This window comes from Hemitrygon akajei, chromosome 13 (genome assembly GCF_048418815.1).
Source record: "Hemitrygon akajei chromosome 13, sHemAka1.3, whole genome shotgun sequence".
Taxonomy (NCBI): Eukaryota; Metazoa; Chordata; class Chondrichthyes; order Myliobatiformes; family Dasyatidae; genus Hemitrygon; species Hemitrygon akajei.
Window position 1 is genome coordinate 1,133,856 of NC_133136.1, and position 24,178 is coordinate 1,158,033.

The 24,178-nt window shown below is 43.4% G+C and overlaps 1 protein-coding gene across 3 annotated transcripts in view; it reads left to right on the top strand.

The window, feature by feature from the left end:
• Positions 1-2,442: 2,442 nt before the first annotated feature.
• Positions 2,443-24,178, top strand: part of LOC140737581 (polycomb group RING finger protein 3) — a 184,877-nt gene continuing 163,141 nt past the window's right edge. For all 3 annotated transcript variants that reach the window (XM_073064017.1, XM_073064016.1, XM_073064019.1), the window contains exon 1: positions 2,443-2,519. In XM_073064017.1, the coding sequence (XP_072920118.1) occupies positions 2,478-2,519 (42 nt within the window). In that variant the 5' untranslated portion in view covers positions 2,443-2,477. The remainder of the gene's footprint in view (positions 2,520-24,178) is intronic.

Consider the following 24,178-nt stretch of genomic DNA (forward strand, 5'->3'; position numbering starts at 1 on the left):
TGAGGACAGAATGTTCTGCCTCAGGGAGGAAGATCAGAGGGGATGGTGAAGACCTGGCACAGATGAGAGCTTGGATCGGAGGGAGGAAGATGGTTGGTTGTGTCTGAGGCTTGCGGTGTTCAGGGATGGTGGGGTGAGAGGAAGATGGAATTTCCGAGGACCCAAGAGCTGGCGGTGGGATCTGAGAGATATGGATTGTAGAGTGGTGGTGGGGCAAGGGGTGACAGGGGCTCCAGTGGTAGCATGTGATGTCCCAACCTGGAGGTGCTGTCAGTCAAGGTCCAGGCTGGAGTCAGAACACTCACCCTCCCCACTAACAATCCCCCCTCACCCCACCCATCCACTTCACTTCCTGCTCCCTGCCTCCAGTATCCCACAACCACCCCTACCCACCTCTTCCCACCCCACTGGTCATCCTTTGATCCCCTTCCCACTGTACCCTACCTCCGCTGCCTCAACAACAACCTTTCCTCTTCCTTTCATCCACCCACTGACACGTTCCATAAAATGGAGTAGAATTGGGCCATTCAGCCCTCGAGTCAGCTCCAACGTTCCATCATGGCTGATTTATTATCTCTCTCAACCTCATTCTCCTGCTTTCTCTCCGTGTCCTTTGATGCCACAATTAATTCAGAATCTATCAACCTCTGCCTTAAATATACCCAATGGCTTGGCCTACATACCTGTCTGTGGCAGTGAGTTCCACAGATTCACCATCCTTACAGGTTAACTTGCAGGTTAAGACCTACAAGTATCTGGGAGTACAGTTAGACGAGAAGCTAGACTGGACTGCCAACACAGATGCCTTGTGCAGGAAGGCACAGAGTCGACTGTACTTCCTTAGAAGGTTGGCGTCATTCAATGTCTGTAGTGAGATGCTGAAGATGTTCTATAGGTCAGTTGTGGAGAGCGCCCTCTTCTTTGTGGTGGCATGTTGGGGAGGAAGCATTAAGAAGAGGGACGCCTCACGTCTTAATAAGCTGGTAAGGAAGGCGGGCTCTGTCGTGGGCAAAGTACTGGAGAGTTTAACATCGGTAGCTGAGCGAAGGGCGCTGAGTAGGCTACGGTCAATTATGGATAACTCTGAACATCCTCTACATAGCACCATCCAGAGACAGAGAAGCAGTTTCAGTGACAGGTTACTATCGATGCAATGCTCCTCAGACAGGATGAAGAGGTCAATACTCCCCAATGCCATTAGGCTTTACAATTCTACCGCCAGGACTTAAGAACTTTTTAAAAGCTATTATTAATGCTTTTTGAGATAGTGATTAAGATGCATATAATATTTTTTTACTGAGTTAAGTATTGTATGTAATTAGTTATGCTACAACAAGTGTATGGGACATTGGAAAAAAGTTGAATTTCCCCATGGGGATGAATAAAGTATCTATCTATCTATCTATCTATCTATCCTTTGGCTTAAGAAATTCTTTTCATCTCTGTCTAAAGCAACGTATTCCAAGGCTGTGCCACCACCACCAAATGAAACATCCTCTCCATACCCCATCCCTGTTCCTGAAACCCTCCCCACCATAAAGTAGCTTTCCCACCCCAATGACAAACTCTCTCCAGCCCACCCATTGGCTTTACAATTTTCCCCTGTACACACAGTCCTCCAAAACAACCTCCCCTCACTCCACCTTCCCATGTCACACCACACTCTCCTACTTCACATCCCACTCCCAACATTTTTCCCTTCCCTCCCTTAATGTCCTATGTCACTCCCCACCCCCAATTGCATACCCAAACCTCCTCTTTCCCCACCCTATTTCACACCCAATAATTTCTCCTCTCCTCCCCTATTTGACTCTCCACCCTGATAATATCCCCACTCCCCTATTTCACCCCACCCCAATAATCCCCCCTCTCCCCACCCTCCTATTTCACATCCAGTAATCTCCCCTCCCCTTATTTAACCCTCCATCCTGATAAGATCCCCTAACCCCAACTTCCTATTTCACACCCAATAAACCCCCTCTTCCAATTCTGCTATTTCACCCTGCCCACCCTGATAATCTAACCTCTCCCCACTCTATTTCACACCCCAACCCGATAATCTCCCCTCTCATTATCCTGCTTTCACCCCTTCCCCAACCCCTCTAATTTCACCCCTCTCCCTCACCACTCTAGTTCACTCCCCAACCCCACCCTCCAATTTCACCCCTCTCCCTCAGCATCCCAGTTCACTCCCCACCCCAATATTCTTCCCTCTCTCACCCTCTATTTCACACCCCCACCCCACCTTCCTTTTCACTGCGAATAATCTCCCCTCTCCCTCACCATCCTATTTCACTCCACTCACCTCCTCAACCTTTCCTTCCCGCTTCACACCTCTTGTCCTCGTCGCTGAGCACGTGCTCGTCCCGCCGCGCCTGCGCCGGCGCCGGTGCCGTGTGTGTCTGGACGCTTCTCGTTACGTCACTGCCGGCGGCCGGAGTCGCGGGCCAGTGACGTCAGGCCGCGGCTGTCCATCAATGAGTCCGCCGCACCTCAACCCTGCAGCGCCGCCGACACAGGTGAGTCCGGGGATTGTGGGGGTGTCGGTTGGCGTTGCCGCAGGCCGGCCCGAGCAGCACTGCACGGCACCGCCACAGGCTCGCGGCCCTTGCGAGGCTGTGGCCCGTGGGGTGGGGGCCGGGGCTTGAGGGATCCTTTGTGCGGGGCTCGGGCCGCCGGCCCACCGGCCGAGCTGTGGCTTCGGCGGCTGAGCACCCCGACGGCAGCCCCTTCTAGTGGCTACAGCAGCCAGACTCAGGAACGATGTCAAGGCCGGGCAGGGTGCGGGCTACCTGATTTCTGTGCACCTAACACAGCCGAATGTTCCTGTCCCAGCTAGATAACTCTTACCACTTCTCATATTTAAAAGCCTGTGGATTTTACTTTTGAATGTAGTCAGTGACAGGGCCTCGAGCAGCTCTGTCCTTATCAAATGCCCCTTTTGGTAGTGAATTCCAAAGATTCACTGCCCCAAGTCAGGAAAGCAGCATCCATTATCAGGGACCCCCACCACCTATTTCATACTCTCCTCTCGCTGCTGCCATCGGGCAGCCTCAGGACTCTCACCACCAGGCTCAGGAACAGTTATTACCCCTCAACTATCAAGAGTCCTGAACCAGTGTGGAAAACTTCACTCATCCCAACACCGAACACTCACACTACTGGGTTCAGGAACAGTTATTACCCCCTCAACCATCAGAGTCCTGAACCAGTATAGGTAACTTCACTCACCCCAACACTGAATGGACTCTTCATTTCACATTCTTGATTGTTTTTGCTTATTTCTTTTTGTATTTGCACAGTTTGTTGTCTTGCATGTTGGGCTGTCTGTCTTATTATGTGCAGTTTTGATAGGTTTTGATAAAGTTTGATAGGTTCTTGATTAGTTAGGGCATCAAAAGTTATGGGAAGAAGGTAAGAGAATGGGTTTGAGGGATAATAAATCAGCTATGATTGAATGGTGGAGCGCACTTGATGGGCTGAGTGGCCTAATTTGGCCCCTTTGTCTTATGGTCTTGGTTGGATGCCCATAGGCACAAGAATCCTGCACAGCCTGCCAACCAGGAAACTTTGATGACTTTTCTTCAACAAGTGTACTAGTTCTCTTTTCTCCTTTCATCAAATTCCTCATAATTTTTTTTGGCTAAATCTAAAGCACTCCCATTCTGCAGGCTTGCTGTTGTGGCTGGCAGTCTTGCAGAATTGATTTTATTTTGTACAACTGTTTAGGAGACCCGTTGCAAATTTAATATTTCCTGTCTGCTACTATGACTTTGTTGTACTGAAATATTTCAATATATACTGCAATCTGCAAGTCGAGTGTTTTTTAGAAGTGCAATACCTATTTCATGATTATTTATTAGTAGTATTTCCCCATGTACTTTTTGCTATCCTTTCCAAATGTTTAATGCCCTGGAATAATGTTTCCAGCTTTGGTCACTATGTAGTCACATTTCTATAATAGCAATTTGATCATGTCCATACAGTTTATTCAATGTCTTGCTACATTTGGTACTGTCAAAGTTACTTCAACCAGTTCTGAAGAAGGGTCTCCACCTGAAACGTCACCGTCTATTCATTTCCATCAATGCTGCCTGACCTACTGAGTTCCTCCAGCAGTGTGTGTTGCTCTGGATTTCTAGTATCTGTGGAATCCCTTGTGTTGAACCACATTTGTTGCTCATTGCTGCCATTATCTGCTTTGCTGTTAACATTTTTTTAAAAAACCACTTCAGCAAAGATTCCATAGTAATTAGTTTCAATATGTTGGGAGTACTGACAATGCTCTCCCCCCTTTTGTAATGGAATTGATGGGATCTTGTTGAAATATCCTGCCAGCATAGTGCAGACCTCTGTCTCAGAAAGAGTCCCAATGTGTCAAACTGAAAGTGCTTTCTCTGACACCTTCCCCTGTACTCATTTTCCGTATTGTCCCTTTGCATTTTGGCCCCAGAGGAATGTTGTTTGTCTGTATTCAAGTATGGATAAATGAATTTGGTTCTTAAACTGTGGCACCAGGCATACTCCTTGGATGAACTTGGGGATAATGCTTTTAAACATTTAACACCTGTTTGGTGCAAGATGGATGACACTACTCCTCTCACTTTCCCTCCATGTTGCCCTGCAGCTAGTGAGTTCTTGACCATGAAACCCAAGAAGTAATGCACCAACTACAGCCGAAGAGGCTCCTACTTGTCCCTTAACTCTCCTCTCCATTATCTAATTGAGCCATGCAACATATCATCATCCCCTGAGGAAGAAACAGCCACTAGTGTCCAGGGGAAGGGGCAGCATCTGGGGTAGGAAAATCATTAAGCTCGAGGAACTCAAGGCTTCCCAAATCTAAGTGGCTGCTCTCAGACTATCTTCTCTAGTTTGCATGCTGCCTCCTTGGACCCTCAGCAGTGTCTACAACTTCCCACTTGGCCAAGGGTGGGTATTCTACTTATCGGTGGGGCTGTTCTGGAATGGCTACAGGTGACTGTCAGGAGAGGGATGGGATAGTGTGGCCGTCCCTCTCACAAAATGTACTCCATTTTGATTACTGTTCGGCAGGGTGGGGAACCTACCTAGGGGAAGCAACAGTGGCTGTGCCTCTGGCACTGAGTCTGGCCCTGTGGCTCAGAAGGGTAGGGAAATGAAGAGGATGGCAGTAGTTAGGGGACTCTGTAGTTAGGGTGACAGACAGGTGATTCTGAGGCTGCAAAAAAGAAACACGGATGGTAGTTTGCTTCCCAGGTGCCAGGACTCGTTATTGTTTCTGAACACATCCACAATATCCAATAAAGGAGGGTGACCACAGAGGTTGTGGCACAAATAGGTACCAATGACATGAGAAGAAAAAAGGAGGTTCTGAAAGCAGAATACAGGGAGCTAGGAAGGAAGCTGAGAAGCAGGATCTCAAGGGTAGTAATCTTGGGATTGCTGCCTGTGCCATGCAACAGTGAGAATAGAATGAGTTGGCAGATAAATGGGTGGCTGAAAAATTGGAGTAGGGCAGGGATTCAGATTTCTGGGTAATTAGGACCTTGTCTGGGGCAGGTGGAACCTGCACAAAAAGGATGTATTGCACTTTAATCTGAGGCAGACCCATATCCTCGCAGGCAGCTTTGCTAAAGCTGTTGGGAGTGGTTTAAACTAATATGGCAGGGGGATAGGAACAAGTGTGATAGAGCTGAGGATGAGCCAGCAGGTTTACAAGTAGATGATGCAATATATAATATGAATGTTAGGGTGGACAAGCCAATGATTGGGTATAAATGCAGACAGAGCAAAGAGTTAAATTGTACCAGAGGCAAAATTCATAAGGGTGGAGAATGCAGGACTGAAGGTGCTGTATTTAAATCCACTGGTATTCAGACAAGCTTGGGGCGCAGTTAGAGATTGGTCGGTATGACGTTGTGGGCGTCACTGAGTCATGGCTGAAAGGAGGCCAGCATTGGGAGCTGAACATCGAAGAATATACTTTTAGTTGAAAGAACAGACAGGAAGGCAGAGGCGGTGGTGTAGCTCTGTTGGTAAGAGATGGATCTTTAGAAAAAGGTGACAGGGTCAGAGAATGTTGAATCTTTGTAGGTGGAATTTAGAAACTGTAAAGGTAAAAATTCTATTATGGAACTCATATAAAGGCCTCCAAATAGTAGCCAAGATGTGGTGTTGAGATTGCAAAGGCATGTAGTAAAGGTAATAACACAGTTGTAATGGGGTACTTCCATATGCAAAGGGATTGGGAAAATCAGGTTGCTGTGGGATCGCAAGAGAGGGAATTTCTCCTCTGCCCCTCTGCCATCCGATCCCTAAATGGACATTGAAGCTTTGGATACTACCTCACTTTTTTGATATACAGTATTTCTGTTTTTGCACATTTTTAAATCTGTTCAATATATGTAATTGAGTTACTTGTTTGTTTATTATTATGTTTTATTATTTTTTTCTCTGCTAGATTATATATTGCATTGAATTGCTGCTAAGTTAACAAATTTCATGTCACATGCTGGTGATATTAAACCTGATTCTGAATTTGTTGAATGCCTACAAGATGGCTTTTTAGAGCAGCTTGTGTTTGATCCTACTGGGGGAAAGGCCATCTTAGATTGGGTGTTGTGTAATAATTCAGATCTTATTAGAAAGCTTAACGTAAAGGAACCCTTAGGAGACAGTGATCATAGTATGATTAAGTTCATACTGGAATTTGAGAGGGAGAAACATAATTCACTCTATCGCAGTGGAATAAAGGGAATTACAGAAGCATGAGAGAGGAGCTTGCCCAGGTGGATTGGAGGAGGATACTGGCAGGGATGATGGCAGAGCAGAGATGGCTGAAGTTTTTATGAATAGTTCAATAGTTCGGTGACTAGTGGAGTGCCTCAGGGATCTGTCCTGAGACCCCTGCTATTTGTGATTTTTATAAATGACCTGGATGTAGAGGCGGAAGGATGGGTGAGTAAGTTTGCGGATGACACGAAGATTGGAGGAGTTGTGGATGGAGCTGTAGGTTGTCGAAGGTTACAAGAGGATATAGACAGGCTGCAGAGTTGGGCAGAAAAATGGCAGATGAATTTCAATCTGGACTAGTGTGAGGTGATGCATTTTGGAAGGACAAACCAGAAGACTGAGTACAGGATTAATGGTCAGTTACTTAAGAGTGTGGATGAACAAAGGGACTTTGGGGTTCAAATCCATACATCCCTCAAGGTCGCTGCACAGGATGATAGGGTAGTTAAGAAGGCCATGGGATGCTAGGCTTCATTAACAGGGGGATTGAGTTCAAGAGTAGAGAGGTCATGTTGCAACTCTACAAATCTCTGGTGAGACTGCACTTAGAGTATTGTGTTCAATTCTGGTCACCTCATTATAGGAAGGATGTAGAAACTATGTAGAGGGTGCAGAGGAGATTTACCAGGATGTTGCCTGGTTTGGAGAACAAGTCATATGAAGCAAGGTTAGCAGAGCTGGGACTATTCTCTTTGGAGCATAGAAGAATGAGAGGGGACTTGATAGAGGTCTACAAGATTATGAGAGGCATAGATAGGGTGGATAGTCAGTACCTGTTTCCCAGGGCACCAATAGCAAACACCAGAGAGCATATGTACAAAATTAAGGGAGGGAAGTTTAGGGGAGACATCAGGGGTAAGTTTTTTGCACAAAGGGTTGTGAGTGCCTGGAATGATTTGCCAGGGATGGTGGTGGAGGTTAAGATATTAGGGGTATTTAAGAGCCTCTTGGACAGGCACATGGATGAAAGAAAAATGGAGGGTTATGGGGTAGTGTGGGTTTAGTACTTTTTTTAAAGGATTATATGGGTCAGCACAACATGGAGGGCTGAAGGGCCTGTACTGTGCTGTAGTGTTCTATATTCTAAGGTGCAAAATGAATTTGTTCCACTGAAGAAGTTGTTCTCAAATAGCAGGGTGAGGCAACCATGGCTGACAAGGGAAGTTAAGGACTGCACAAAAGCCTAGGAAAGGGCATATAAGGTAGCAAGACTGGATTATTGGGAAGCTTTTAAAATCCAACAAAAGGCAACTAAAAAAACTACGTATATGGGAAAAGGTGAAATGAGGGCAAGCTAGCCAATAATATAAAGCAGGATACAAAAAGTTTTTTCAGTTATGTAAAGAGTAAAAAGGACATGAGAGTTGATATTGGACCACTGGAAAATGATGCTGGTGAGGTAGCGATGGGGGACAAAGAAATGACAGGTGAACTGAATGGGTACTTTGCTTCAGTCTTTACGGTGGAAGGCACGAGCTATGCATCTGAAGTCTGTGAATGTCAGGGAGCAGAAGTGAATGCCATTGCTATTACAAAGAAAAAGTAATAGGTAAACTGAAAGGTCCTGTGGTGGATAAGTCACCTGGACCAGATGGACTACATCCCAGAGTTCTGAGAGTGGTTGCTGAAGAGATAATGGATGCATTGGTCATGATCTTTCAAGAAATACTTGATTCTGGCATGGTCCTGGAGGACTGAAAAATTGCAAATGTCACTCCAGAGAGGAATCTTAGTGGTTGGGAAAATGTTGGAGTCTATTATAAAGGGTGAGGTTTTGGGGGTACTAGGAGATGAATGATAAAATAAGTCAAAGTCAGCATGGTTTCTGTCAGGGAAATTTTGCCTGACAAATCTGTTAGAGTTCTTTGAGGAAATAACAAACAGGATGGACAAAGGAGAAGCAGTGAATTTCATTTACTTGGATTTTCAGAGGTGTTTAATAAGGTGTCTCACATGAGGCAGCTTAACAAGATAAAATCCTACAGTGTTACAGGAAAGCTACTGGCATGGATAGAGGAATGGCTGAAAGGCAGGAGGCAGCGAGTGGGAATAAAGGGGGCCTTTTCTGGTTGTTTGCCGGTGACTAGTGATGTTCCTCAGGGGTCAGTATTGGGACCGCTGCTTTTCACATTGTTTATCAATTATTTAGACAATGGAATTGATGGCTTTGTGGCAAAGTTTGTAGATGATTATGAAGATCGGTGTTGGGGAAGGTAGTGCTGTGGAAGCTATGAGATTGTAGCAGGACTTAGACAAATTGGAAGACTTGGCAAAAAAGTGGCAGATGGAACACAGTGTTGGAAAATGTATGATAATGCATTTTGGTAAAAGGAATATTAGTGCAGGCAATTATCTAAATGGGGAGAATTCAAATATCTGTAGTGCAGAGGGACCAAGGAGTCCTTGTGCAAGACTCCCAGAAGGTTAATTTACAGGTTAAGTCTGTGGTAAAGAAGGCAAATGCAATGTTGACATTTATTTTGAGGGGAATAAAATATAAAAGCAAGGAGATAATGCAGAGCCTTTATAAGATACTGGTCAGGCTTCACTTTGAGTATTGTCAACAGCTTTGGGCCCCATATCTCAAAGGATATGTTGTCATTGGAGAGAGTCCAGAGGAGGTTCATTAGGATGATTCTGGGAATCATATGAGGAGCATTTGGCAGCTTTGGGCCTGTACTCACTGGAATTTAGAAGAATGCGTGAAGATCTATTTGAAACCTACCGAATGTTGAAAGGACTAGATAAGGTGGATGTGGAGAGGATGTTTCCTATGGTAGGGACTAGAGGGCACAGCCTCAAAACTGAGGGGCAGCCTTTTAGAACAGAAGTACGGAGGAACCTTTTTAGCCAAAGCATAGTGAATCTGTGGAATGCTCTGCTACAGACTGTGGTGGAGGCCAAGTCCGTGGGTATATTCAAAGTGGAAATTGATAGCTTCCTGATTGGTCAGGGCATCAAGGGGTACGGTGAGAGTGCAGGTGTATGGGTTTGAATGGGATCCAGGATCAGCCATGATTAAGTGATGGAGTAGAGCTGATAGGCTGAAAGGCCTAATTCTGTTTCTCTGTCTTATGGTCTTATGTTTACTTAACAACCTGCCAGAAAGTTCTCAACAGCTGCCAATCAACTCTCACCAGTGACATTTCAGAATTGTAGATTCAAAGCAACATTTAGAGTTAATGATAACTTATTTATCATGCACTTTTCATACAGACAGTATAGATCAAAAAGATTTACAATATGATGAAAGTATAAAGATGAAAATGAAGTAAAAGAATAAAATAAAAAGACAAAAATAAACCTAACAGGGCACACAAAATGTTGGAGGAACTCAGCGGGCCAGGCAGCATCCACAGCCTCTTGTACATCGGTGAGACTGACGTAGATTGGGAGAATGCTTTGCCGAGAAGCTACACTCCGTCCGGCAGAAGAAACAGGCTAACCCAACCTCTAAAGTGGCAGCTCCCAGTGGCCACCCATTTTAATTCCACTTCCCATTCCGCTATGTCCATCCATGGCCTCCTCCACTGTTGGATAAGGCCACACTTAGGTTGGAGGTACAATACATATTCCGTTTGGGTAGCCTCCAACCTAATGGCATGAACATCGATTTCTCAACCATCCAGAAATGCCTCCACCCTTCACCATTTCCCATCACCTTGTTCCTCTCTTACCTTATCTCCTTGCCTGCCCATTGCCTCCCTCTGATATTCCTCCCTCCTTCTTTCTTCCATGACCTTTTGTTTCTTTCACCAATCAACTTTCTAGCTCTTTGCTTCATCACTCCCCTTCAGTTTCACCTATTGCCTGTTTTTTTTCTCTCTCCACTCCCACCTTTCAAATCTACTCATCTTTAATTCTCCGGTCCTGCTGAAGGGTCTCAGCCTGAAGTGTTGACTATACTTTTTTCCATAGTTGCTGCTTGGCCTGCTGAGTTCTTCCAGCACTTTGTGTGTTGCTCGGATTTCAAGCATCTGCAGATTTTATCTTGTTTGTGATAAACCTATCAGCCTCCACTTTAAATATTCCCAAAGTCTTGGCCTCCACAGTCATTTGTGGCATTGAATTCCACAGATTAACCATCCTCTAGCTAAAGAAATTCCTCCTCGTATCTGTACTAAATGGATGTCCCTCGATTCCGAGTGCTCGACTCCCCCACTATAGGAAACATCCTCTTCACATCCACTCTATCTAGGCCTTTCAATGTTTGATAGATTTCAATGACATTCTTCCTCCTCATTCTTCTAAACTTCATTGATTACAGACCCAGAGCAATCAAATGCTCCTCATATGTTAAATCTTTCATTCTTGGGATCATTCTTGTTAACCTGCTTTAGATGCTCTCCAATGCCAGCACGTTTTTTCTTAGATGTAGGGCCCAAAACTGCTTACGGTACTCAAAGTGCAGTCTGATCTATGCCTTATAAAGCTTCAGTATTACATCCTTACTTTGATAGCAAGAGGCTTTTTCCAGGGCTGAAATGGCTAACTCGAGGAGGCATACTTTTAAGCTGCTTGGAAGTAGGAACAAGGAGGATGTCAGGGGTAAGTTTTCCACACAGAGTGGTGGGTGCGTGGAATACACTGCTGGTGACAGTGTTCTTAATTAGGTACATGAAGTTTTGAAAAATAGAGGGCTATGCGGTAGAGAAATTCTAGGCAGTTTCTAGTTCTCTCGAAGTGAAGCCTGCATGCTGAGTGTTCAGCCTGTATGAAGTTTTCAATCTCCCTGATAGTCGTGAAGGCATCTAGCTCCAGCTCCTTGCCCTTGTCAGTCAGGAGTTGAAGTTGGATGCACACTTGGGTGTTGAATTCTGCAACTTAAGAACATAGTTCAAAAAAGCTGACCTGCCAATTATCCTTGACAGTGATGGTTTAAATTTAAGAGATTGGTGGAAAAAGACCTTAAGAGTTTGAGCACAATTCTATGATGTACTCTGGCCCCAGACCATTGAGAGCTTCAGTGTTAGACCATAAAACACAATACCTCTGCCTTCTCACCATATCCTTTGATGCCCTGACCAATCAGGAGTCTATCAACTTCCACCTTAAATATACCCACTGACTTGACCTCCACTGCAGCTTGTGGCAGAACGTTCCACAGATACTCTCTGGCTAAAAAAAGATCCTCTTTGCCTCTGTTCTAAAAGGTCACCCTCAATTTTGAGGCTGTATCCTTTGGTTCTGGATACCCCCATCACAACAAACATCCTCTCCACATCTACCCTATATAGTCCTTTCAACATTTGGTAGGTTTCAATGAGAGCCCCACGCATTCTTCTAAATTCCAGTGAGTACAGGCACAAGGCTGCCAAATGCTCCTCATATGTTAACCCTTCATTCCGGAATCAGCGTCGTGAACCTCCTCTGGACTCTCTCCAATGACAGCACATCCTTTCTGAGATATGGGGCCCAAAGCTGTTGACAATACTCCAAGTGCGGCCTGACTACTGTCTTAAGAAGCTTCAGCATTACCTCCTTGCTTTCATATTCTATTCCCCTTGAAATAAATGGCAACATTGCATTTGCCTTCTTTACCACAGACTCAACCTGTAAATTAACCTTCTGGGAATCTTGTATGAGGTTTCTTAACTCCTGTTCCTTTTACCAAAATGCTTTATCATGCATTTCCCAACACTGTATTCCATCTGCTACTCTTTGACCATTCTTAAAATTTGCCTTGAGTCCTGCTGCAATAGTATTGCTTCCACAGCACTGCCTTCTCCAACACCGATCTTCATAATCATCTGCAAACTTTGCCGCAAAAACATTAATTCCATTATCTAAATAATTGACAAACAATGTGAAATGTAGCGGTCCCAATACAGACCCCTGAGGAGCACCACTAGTCATTAGAGCCAACCAGGAAAGGCCCATTTTATTCCCACTCACTATCAGCCTTTCCTCTATCCACACCAATATCTTTCCTATAATTATAGGATTTTATCTTGTTAAGCAGCCTCATGTGAGGTACCCTATCAAGTGCCTTCTGAAAATCCAAGTAAATGACATCCACTGCCCTTTCCTTTGTGAACCCTGTTTGTTACTTCCTCAAAGAAATCTAACTGATTTGTCAGGCAAGGTTTCCCTTTACAGAAACCATGTTGATTTTGACTTATTTTAGTTTTAGTCTCCAAGTACCATTACTTCCTCTTATTACAGAATAATATTTAGGTCACATGGTCTGAGATACTCGAGCAGCACCATGACTTCCAAATATTTGTAAATGGCATCTCATATAGATATCCTTTTACCCAAGTCGACCACCTCAACAGAAAAGTACAAAAGAGGCTAAGATTTTATAAGTAAATTAACTTTAAAACTAAACTTAATTGGATTTAACTAATTAATTTAAAATTCCATAAATCTTCCCCTCATTCAGCTGTGTCCATTCTGAAGACAGCATATTCAGGCACGAATGACTTTTAACTTTGCAAATAAAATCAGAAGGGGTTCACTGGAGTGAATAAAGAGAAAATACTTACATTGATTGAATGGTCATTGAAACTTACTGAACATGGAAAGGCCTGGATAGAGTGGATGTGGAAAAAATGTTCCCTATATTTGGGGAGTTGAGCACCAGAGGACACACACTCTGAAGAGAGGGATACCTACTAGCAGAGGATATTGAATCTGTGGAATTTATTGCCTCAGGCAATAAATATACCCAAGTCATTGGGTATATTTAAAGCAGGGGTTGACAGGTTCTTGATTAGACAGGGCATCAAAGGTTATGTGGAGAAGGCAGGTGAATAGAATTGAGAGGGAAAATAAAGCCATGTTGGAATGGTGGAGCAGTCTAATGAGCCAAATGGCCTCATTCTACCCCTGTGTCTTATGGATTTATGGTCAGGTACTGCAGGGAACAGATGTAGAGAGCAGGGAGGAGTGATTGAAGAGTCAGTCACGGGGTAGATGTACTGTCGAGAGCAGGGAGGAGGGAAACTCATCCACACACTGAGATCATCAAAGCTAATCCCATATTCCCTTGTACCAATCAGCTGCTGCTTAAGCGCTGTGATTAGACTACCTTTGTCATCTCTGGTAGCTTGTTTCATAAATCCACCAACTTCTGAGGGAAAATTTGTCCCTGAGAAATTTAAATATATACCCTTTCACCTTGAATTTGTCATCTAGTTATAGACTCCTGTATCCTTGGATAAAAACTGACTATATATCCTGACTACGTTCCTCCTGCACACCACATGAACATCCCCATTCTCCCCATTTTCAGTACACAAGTGATCCAATGCTGAAATATTGTGGGCTGCATCAAAGTGGGTGGTGAATCAGCATACAGGAGAGAGATTGAAAGTAGGGATGAGTGATGTAATAACAACAACCTCCACTCAATGTCAATAAAACCAAGGAACTGATTGTAGACTTCAGGAGCTGGAAACCACAGGTCCATGACCCTGTCCTCACTCGAGGATCAGAGGTGGAGAGGATCAGTAACTTTAAATTCCTGTGTGTCACTATCTCAGAGAACATGTCCTGGATCCATCATATAAATATAATTGTGAAGAAAGCACAACAGTGCCTCTGCCTCCTCAGGAGTCTGCAGAGATCCAGCATGTCATCAAAATCCTTGGCAAACTTCTATAGATATGTAGTGGAAAGTGTGCTGACTGGCTGCATTACAGCCTGGTATGGGAACACCAATGCCTTTGAGTGGAAATCCCTACAAAAGGCAGTGGATTCAGCCCAATACATCACAGGAAAACCATTGAGCACGTCTACATGAAGCATTGTAGAAAAGCAGTAACCATTCATCCTCACCACCCAGGCCATGCTCTTTACTCACTGCTGTCATCAGTTAGAAGGTGCAGGAGTCTCAGGACTCGAACCACCAGGTTCAAGAACAGTTATTAACCCTCAACCATCAAGCTGTTAAATAAAAGGGGATTCGATTTCTGGTGTTCCCATAAACGATGGTCTCACTTTAAGAACTCTTCATCTTGTTATTTCATGGTACAGTTGCTAGAAAAAGTTTGTGAAGCCTTTGCAGTTACCTGGTTTTCTGCATTAATTACTCATAAAATGTCGTCTGATCTTGACATGTAAGTCACGATCTGCCTAAACTAATACAAACTGCACAAACAATTACACTTTTTATGTCTTTCTTGAACACATTGTTTAATCATTCACAGTCCGGGCTGCAGAAAGTATGTGAACCCTTGTATTTTATAACTGGTAGAATTTCCTTTAGTGGCAATAACCTCCACCAAAAACGTTTCATGTAGCTGTTGATCAAACTTGCACAATGGCAAGGAAGAATTTTAGACCACTCCTCCATACAAAACTGTTTCAGTTCATCAATATTTCTGGGATACCTTGCATGAACAGCCCTCATCTCAATTGGGTTAAAGTCTGGACTCTGACTTGGCCATTCCAAAACACAATTTTTTTTCTTTTTAAACCATTCTGTTGATTTACTCTTGTGTTTCGATTGTTGTCTTGTTGCATCATCCAACTTCTATTGAGCTTCAGGTGTTGGACTGGTACTCTGACATTCTCCTGTAAAATGCCTTAATATAGTTTTTAAAATCATTGTGTCCTCAAATGGTTGTAAGCTCTCCAGGCCCTGAGGCAGCAATAAAGCCCCAAACCATGATGTTCCTTCCACCAGGCTTCACAGTTGGGTTGAGGTGATGACGTGCAGTGCCCTTTCCCCTCCAAACATAGCAGTATGCATTCCTGCCGAAAAGTTCAACTTTTGTCTCATCTGTCCACAGGATATTGTCCTAGAAGCGTTGTGGAACATGCAGATGGTCTTTTGCAAACTTGAGATGTTCAGGAGCGTAGTGGTTTCCTCAGTGGTGTCCTTCCATGAACACTATTCTCGTTCAGTATTTTTCTTATAGTGGATGCATGAACAGAGTTTAGCAAGCTCCAGTGATTTGTGTATGTCTTTTGCTGTTACTATTGGGCTCTTTTTCCTTCAGCATTGCACTTGTGATCTTTGCAGGATGTCCACTCCTAGGGAGAGTAGCAACAGTACTGAATTTTCTCTATTTGTAGACAGTTTCCCCAACTGTGGACTGATGAACACTCTGGTCTTCAGAAATGTTTTTGTAGCCTTTTCCAGCTTCATGCATCTCTACAATTTTTTGAAGGCCTTCTGAAACATGTATTGATCGAGGCATGGTGCACATAAACAGACCTTTCTTGAGAAGAGCAGGCTCTGTCAGTAACCTGACTTTGTGTGTCTTTTTTTATAGAACAGGGCATCTCTACAACCCACACCTCCAATCTCATCTCATTGATTGGAACACCTGACTCCAAGTAGCTTTTGTAGAAGGCATTACTCCAGAGGTTCACATACTCTTTTGAACTGAGACTGTGATTATTTAAATGGTGTACTCAGTATTGACGAGAAGTAGTACAATTGTTTGTGTGTTATTAGTTTAGTGTTGGAGAGTGGCCAAGTGGTTAAGGCGTTCGTCTAGTTATCTGAAGGTCGCTAGTTTGAGCCTTGGCTGAGGCTTGTGTGTGTGTCCTTGAGTAAGGCACTTAACCACACGTTGCTCTGCGACGACACTGGTGCCAAGCTGTATGGGTCCTAATGCCCTTCCCTTGGACAACATTGGTGGCATGGGGGGGGGAGACTTGCAGCTTGGGCAACTGCCAGTCTTCCATTAAAAAACCTTGCTCAGGCTTGTGCTCTGGAAACTTCCCAAGGTGCAAATTCATGGTCTATCAAGACTAACGGAGGCCAACTATTACTATTAGTTTAGGCAGATTGTGTTTGTATATTATTGTGACTCAGATGAAGATCAGTCCATATTTTATGAGTAGTTAATGTAGAAAGCCAGGTAATTGCAAAGCATTCACAAACTTTTTCTTGCAACTGTATTTCATACTTGTTATTTATCAGTATTTATTTATATTTGTATTTGTATGAGGTATACCTGTTCAAAAGTGACAGGTTGCACCTGAACCCAAGGGGGACCAATATTCTTGTGAGCAGGTTTGTTAGAGCTGTTGGGGAGAGTTTAAACTAATTTGGCAGGGGTATGGGAACTGGAGTGAAGGGACTCAGGATAGGACAGATGGTAAAAAAAGGTAAAGATAGTGTACAGTCAGAATGTCAGGAAGTGCAGGCAGGTGATGGGACTTAGTTGTAGCCAACAGGCGGAGTATTAACTCATTAGGGATGCAGAATCAGAAAAGATAGCAAATACAGTACTCAAGGTGTTGTATCTAAATGCAAGTAGTATAAGAAATAAATGATCTTGCTGCACTATTACAGATCGTCAGGTTATGATGTTGTGGCCATCTAAGGCCTTCTGAAAGTTGTTTTGATTGAGGCATGGTGCACATAAACAGATTTTTCTTGAAAAGAGCAGGCTGTTCATGGCTGAAGGATGGTTGTAGTTGAGAGCTGAATGTCCAAGGTTGCACATTATATTGGAGGGATAGGAAGGTAGGCAGAGGGGGTAGTGTGGCTCTACTGATAAAGAATGGCATCAAAACAGTTGAAAGATGTGACATAGGATCAGAAGATGTTGAATCCTTGTGGGTTGAGTTAAGAAACTGCAAGGGTTAAAGAATGTTAATGGCAATTATATACAGGCATCCCACCAGTGGCTGGCATGTTGACCACAGATTACAACAGAAAATAGAAAAGGCAAGTCAAAAGGGCAATGTTAAGGTGGTCATGGGAGTTTTTAACATGTGGGTTGATTAGGAAAATCAGGTTGGAAATGCATCTCAAGTGAGTGAGTTTGTTGAATGCCTAAGAGATGGCTTTTTAGAGTAGTTTGTCGTTGAGCCTACTAGGGGATCAGCTATACTGGATTAGGTGTTATGTAGGTGTTATCACCGGAGGTGATGAGGGAGCTTAAGGTAAAAGAACCCTTAGGACCCAGTGATCACAATATGATTGAGTTCAACTTGAAATTTGATAGGGAGAAAGTAAAGTCTGACGTAGCAGTATTTCAGTGGAGTAAGGGAAATTACAGTGTATGAGAGAGGAGTTACTAAAGTAAATTGGAAGGAGCTGCTGGCAGGGATGTCAGCAGAGCAGCAATGGTGTGTGTTTCTGGGAGAAATGAGGAAGGTGCAGGACACGTGTATTCCAAAAATGAAGAAATACTCAAATGGTAAAACAATACAACCGTGGTCTGACAAGAGAATCAAAGCTATTGTAAAAGTAAAAGAAAGGGCATACAAAAAAGCAAAAATTAGTGGGAAGATAGAGGATTGGAAAGTTTTTAAAAACCCACAGAGAGCAACTTAAAGAATCATTAGAAGGGAAAAGATGAAATGTGAAAGCAAGCTAGCAAATAATATCAGAGTGGTAGCAAAAGTTTTTTCAAATAAGTTAAAAATAAAAGAGAAATGATTGGATATAGGACCACTAGAAAATGAGGCAGGAGAAATAATAACGGGGGACAAGGAGATAGAAGATGAACTAAATGAGTATTCTGCATCAGTCTTCACTGTGGAAGACTCTAGCAGTATGCCTGATGTTGTAGTGTGTGAAGAAAGAGAAGTGGGTGCATTTACTGTTACAAGAGAGAAGGTGCTCAGAAAGCTGAAAGACCTAAAGGTACATAAGTCACCCGGACCAGATGAACTGCACCCTAAGGTTCTGAAGGAGGTAGTGTTAAAGATTGTGGTGGCATTAGAAATTACCTTTCAAAAATCATTCAGTGATGCCAGAGGACTGGAAGGCAGTAGAGAGGAAATTATAGACCAGTTAGCCTGACCTCAGTCATTGGGAAGATGTTAGAGTCAATTGTTAAGGATGAAGTGATGGAGCACTTGGTGACACAGGACAAGATAGTACACAGGCACCATAGTTTCCTTCAGGGAAAATCCTGCCTGACGAACCTGTTGGAATTCTTTGAAGAGATTACAAGTTGGATAGATAAAGAGGATGCAGTGGATGTTGTATACAGGTGTCCCCTTACAAAGGTAGGGCGTTCCTTTGAAAGCTTTCTTAAGCCGAAATGGCGTAAAGCGAAGAGCCATTAATTTGTATGGGAAAAATTTTCGTAAAAGCGAAAATCCTTTTTGTAATGCTAAGACAGGTAACTAATGTAGGTCTTTTGTAAAAGCAAAGTGGCGTAAAACGAAAAGCGGGGGGACTTTAAGAAGGCCTTTAACAAGGTGCCACACATGAGGCTGCTTACCAAGTTAAGTGCCTATGGTATTACAGGAAAGTTACTCACATGGTTAGAGCTTTGGCTGATTAGTAGGAGGCAGGGAGTGGGAATAAAAGGATCCTTTACTGGTTGGCTGCCAGTGACTAGTGGTGTTCCACAGGGGTCGGTGTTGGGACCACTTCTTTTTGTGCTGTATATCAATGATATAGATAATGGAATAGATGGCTCATTGCCAGGTTTGCAGATGATATGAAGATTGGTGGAGGGGCAGGTAATGTTAAGGAAACAGGTAGGATGCAGAAAGACTCAGACAGATTAGGAGAATGAGCAAGGAAGTGGCAAATGAAATACAATGTTGGAAAATGCAGGGTCGTGCACTTTGGTAGTAGAAATAAATGTGCGGACTATTTTCTAAATGGGGAGAAAATCAAAATCTGAAACTTGGGAGTCCTCATGCAGAACACCCTGAAGGTTAGCTTCTAGGTTGAGTGGGTGGTGAGCAAGGGAAATGCCATGTTAGCATTCAGATTCAGTTTATTGTGATTTAGAAACCACGAGTGCAATGCAGTTAAAAAATGAGACAACGTTCCCCCAGAATGATATCACAAAAGCATATGACAAAACAGATTACACCAGAAAATCCACGTCACATTTGGCAATCCCCAATCCAGGGTCCAGAGAGGCTGCTGCGTATTAATATCGCGCTACCGTCTCTCATTTTAAGAGGTCTAGAATACAAGAGCAGAGATGTGATGCTGAGGCTTTATAAGGCACTAGTGAGGCCTCACCTTGAGTATTGTGAACAATTTTGGACCCCTCATATTAGAAAAGATGTGCTGGCATTGGAGAGTATCCAGAAGAGGTTCACAAGGATGATTCCAGGAATGAAAGGGTTATCATATGAGGAACGCCTGATGGCTCTAGGATTGTACTTGCTGGAATTCATAATGATGAGGGGGCATCTCATTGAAACTATTCGAATGTTGAAAGGCCTAGAGAGAGCAGATGTGAAAAGGATGTTTCCCATGGTGGGAGAGTCAAGGACAAGAGGGCACAGCCTCAGGATAGAGGGGTGCCCTTTCAAAACAGAGACCTGGTAAAAATTTCTTTAGCCAAAGGGTGGTGAATTTGTGGAATTTGTTGCTACATGCAGCTGTGGAGGCCAGGTCGCTGGGTGTATTTAAGGCAGAGATTGATAGGCTCTTGAGTGGACGTGGCATCAAAGGTTACGGGGAGAAGGCCGGGAACTGGTTGAATGGCGGAGCAGACTCGATGGGCCAGATGGCCAAATTCTGCTCCTATGTCTTATGGTCCTTTATATCCATTGGCAACCATCCTCGTTGTCTACATTTCCATACATCTTTATGTAGTTCATAAACACTCATCCAAATCACAACAAACGTCTTGAACCAATCCCTAAGATACACCATTGGTCGTACTTCCAGTTAGAAAAACAGCCCTCCGCCACTACCCTCTGCCTCCTTTCACCAAGCTACTTTTGGATCCAGTTTGCCAAACACCTTGGATCCCTATCCATATTTGTTTTTAGACCAGTTCACCATGCAGGAGCTTCTTTGAAGCTCTGCTACAATCTACGTATGTCATGTCTACTACCTTACCTCCATCAACTTTACTAGCAACCACTTCAAAAACCTCAATCAAATTTGCAAGGCAGGATTTCCCTGCACGAAACCATGCTGACCGTTACAAACGATTCAACATTGCATCTTTGTTTTTCTATTCTAGTCCTCTTGAAATGAATGCTAACATTTCTCTCCGCTTAGAGAATAGTCAACCCTTTCATTTCTTCTACCAAAGTGCATGGCTATACACTTCCTGACACTGTAGTCCATCTGCTATTTTTTTGCCCATTCTTCTAATCTATCTAAGTCCATCTGTAGCCCTCTACTTTCTCAAAAATAACAAGCCGTTTAATCCTGGAATCACTTTTGTGATCCTCCTTTGAACCCTCTCCAGTTTCAACACATACTTCCTAAGATAAGGAGCTCCAAACTATTCACAATAATCCAAGTGATGCCTCACCCGTGCTTTATAAAGTCTCAATATTATATCCTTATTTTTATATTCTAGTCCTCTTGAAATGAATTGCTAACATTGCATTTGCCGCCTTCACCACAGACACAACCTGCAGATTAACTTTTAGAGAATCCTGCACAAAGAATCCATAGCCCCTTTGCATCTCGGTTCTTTATATTTTTTCTCCATTTAGAAAATAGTCAACCCTTTCATTTCTTCTACTAAAGTGCATGATCATACACTTCCCAACACTATTCCATCTGTCACTTAGAAACATAGAAAACCTACAGCACAGTACAGGCCCTTCAGCCCACAAAGTTGTATCGAACATGTCCCTACCGTAGAAATTACCAGGCTTACATACGGCCCTTATTTTACTAAGCCTCTTAAAAGACCCTATTGTATCCGCCTCCACCACTGTTGCTGGCAGCCCATTCCACGCACTCACCACTCTCTGAGTAAAAAACTTACCCCTGACATCGCCTCTGTGCCTACTCCCCAGCACCTTAAACCTGTGTCCTCTTGTGGCAACCATTTCAGCCCTGGGAAAAAGCCTCTGATTATCTACATGATCAGTGCCTCTCATCATCTTATACACCTCTATCAGGTCACCTCTCATCCTCTGTCGCTCCAAGGAGAAAAGGCCAAGTTCACTCAACCTATTCTCATAAGGCATGCTCCCCAATCCAGGCATCCTTCCTGTAGTGAGGCGACCAAAACTGAGCACAATACTCCAAGTGGGGTCTGACCAGGGTCCTATATAGCTGCAACATTACCTCTAGGCTCCTAAATTCAATTCCACGATTGATGAAGGCCAATACACCATATGCCTTCTTAACCACAGAGTCAACCTGCGCAGCTGCTTTGAGTGTCCTATGGACTCGGACCCCAAGATCCCTCTGATCCTCCACACTGCCAAGAGTCTTATCATTAATACTACAAACCCCATTTCCAGAAGAGTTGGGATATTTTCCAAAAAGGAATAAAAACAAAAATCTGTGATACGTTAATTCACGTGAACCCTTATTTAACTGACAAAAGTACAAAGAAAAGATTTTCAATAGTTTTACTGACCAACTTAATTGTATTTTGTAAATATACACAAATTTAGAAAATGACACTGGAGAGGTAGTAATGGAGGACAAGGAAATGATGGACAAACTGAATAAGTATTTTGCATCAGTCTTCACTGTGGAAGACACCAGCAGTATGCCAGGAGTTTGAGAGTATCAGGGGCAGAGGTGAGTGTAGCTTCTATTACCAAGGAAAAGTTACTTGGAAAGCTGAAAGGTCTGAAGGTAGATAAGTCACTTGGTTCAGATGGATTACACCCCATAGTTCTCAAAGAGTTCGCTGAAGAGATTGTGGAGGCATTAGTAATGATCTTTCTTGAATCACTAGATTCTGGAATGGTTCTGGCAGTTTGGAAGATTGCAAACGTCACTCCACTCTTTAAGAAGGCAGGGAGGCAGAAGAAAGAAAATAATAGGCCAATTAGTCTGATCTCAGTGATTGGGAAGATGCTGGAGTCAATTATTAAGGATGTGTATTTAGGGTACTAGAGGCACATGATAAAATAGGCCAAAGTCAACATGGTTTCCTTAAGGAAAAATTTTGCATTTAAATCTGTTGGAAAATGTTGAAAGAGTAACGAGCAAGATAGATGAAGAATCAGTGGATGTTGTGTACATGGACTTTCAGAAGACCTGTGACAAGGTGCCACACGAGACTGCTTAAGTTAAGAGCATATGGTATTACAAGAACACGTAATGGATAGAGGATTGGTTGATTAGCGAGAAGTAAAGAGTGGGAATAAAGGGAGTCTTTTCTGGTTGGCTGCCAACTAGTCCCTCTGTACCCTTTCCAATGCTCCACATCCTTCCTATACTGAGGCGACCAGAACTGGACACAGTACACCAAGTGTGGCCTAACTAGAGTTTTATAGAGCTGCATCATTACACCTCGACTCTTAAACTCTATCCCTCAACTTATGAAAGCTAACACCCCATAAGCTTTCTTAACCACCCTATCTACCTGTGAGGCAACTTTCAGGGATCTGTGGACATGTATCCCCAGATCCCTCTGTTCCTCCACACTACCAAGTATCCTGTCATTTACTTTGTACTCTGCCTTGGAGTTTGTCCTTCCAAAGTGTACCACCTCACACTTCTCTGGGTTGAACTCCATCTGCCACTTCTCAGCCCACTTCTGCAACCTATCAATGTCTCTCTGCAATCTTCAAGAATCCTCTACACTATCTACAACACCAGCAACCTTTGTGTCATCTGCAAACTTGCTAACCCACCCCTCTACCCCCACATCCGCAGAGGTTGGTGCAGGGACTTTTTTTTTTACGCTATATGTCAGTAATTTGGATGAAGGAATTGATGGCTTTGTGGCCATGTTTGAGGACAATATGAAGAAAGGTGGATGAGCAGGTGGTGTTGAAGCAGAGAGCGTACAGAAGGACTTACAGATTAGGAGACTGGGCAAGGAGACAGATGAAATGCAGTGTTGTTACGTGCATGGTCATGCATATGGGTAGAATGAAAAACTATTTTCTAAATGGGGAGAAGATTAAGAAATCTGAGGTGCAAAGGGACTTGGGAGTTCTCATGCAGAATTCCCCAAATGTTAATTTTCAGGTTGAGTCAGTGGTGAAGAAGGCAAATGCGATGTTAGCATTCATTTTGACAAGATTAGAATAAAAAAAACAAGGATGTATGTTGTGGCTTTATAAAGCATTATTGAGGCCTCACTTGGACCTCCTGGGTGTAATGTACTGTGTGAGTATTTGTAGGTCAGAGTGCGTATGACGTCAGAACGGGGGTTATAGAAAATGGAGGTCTGGTGAATAAATGTGGTTGTTCAATATACTGCGGTGTCCAAATCACATCAATACTACATGGTGTCAGAAGTGGGATTGGGAGAAAAAGAAGAGTAAAAGATGTCACAGTTACAGCCACTGTTGGGTTTAAGCCTACGAGGTAATCTTGCTGAGAACTGGAAAGTATGGATCCAGCAGCTTTCTGGATTAGGATATTTACCAGGGAAACAGCATATCCAGATTGATCCAACAATTGCACCAGTTGTGCATGCCCTGAGAAAGATTCCAGTAGCTCTCAGGGATCGAGTAGTGGAGGAGCTACACAGAATGGAACAGATGGGAGTCATAATGAGACAAATAGAACCGACTGACTGAGTGAATAGTATGGTGACAGTGGTCACAGAAAAAAAGATGAGGATTTGCA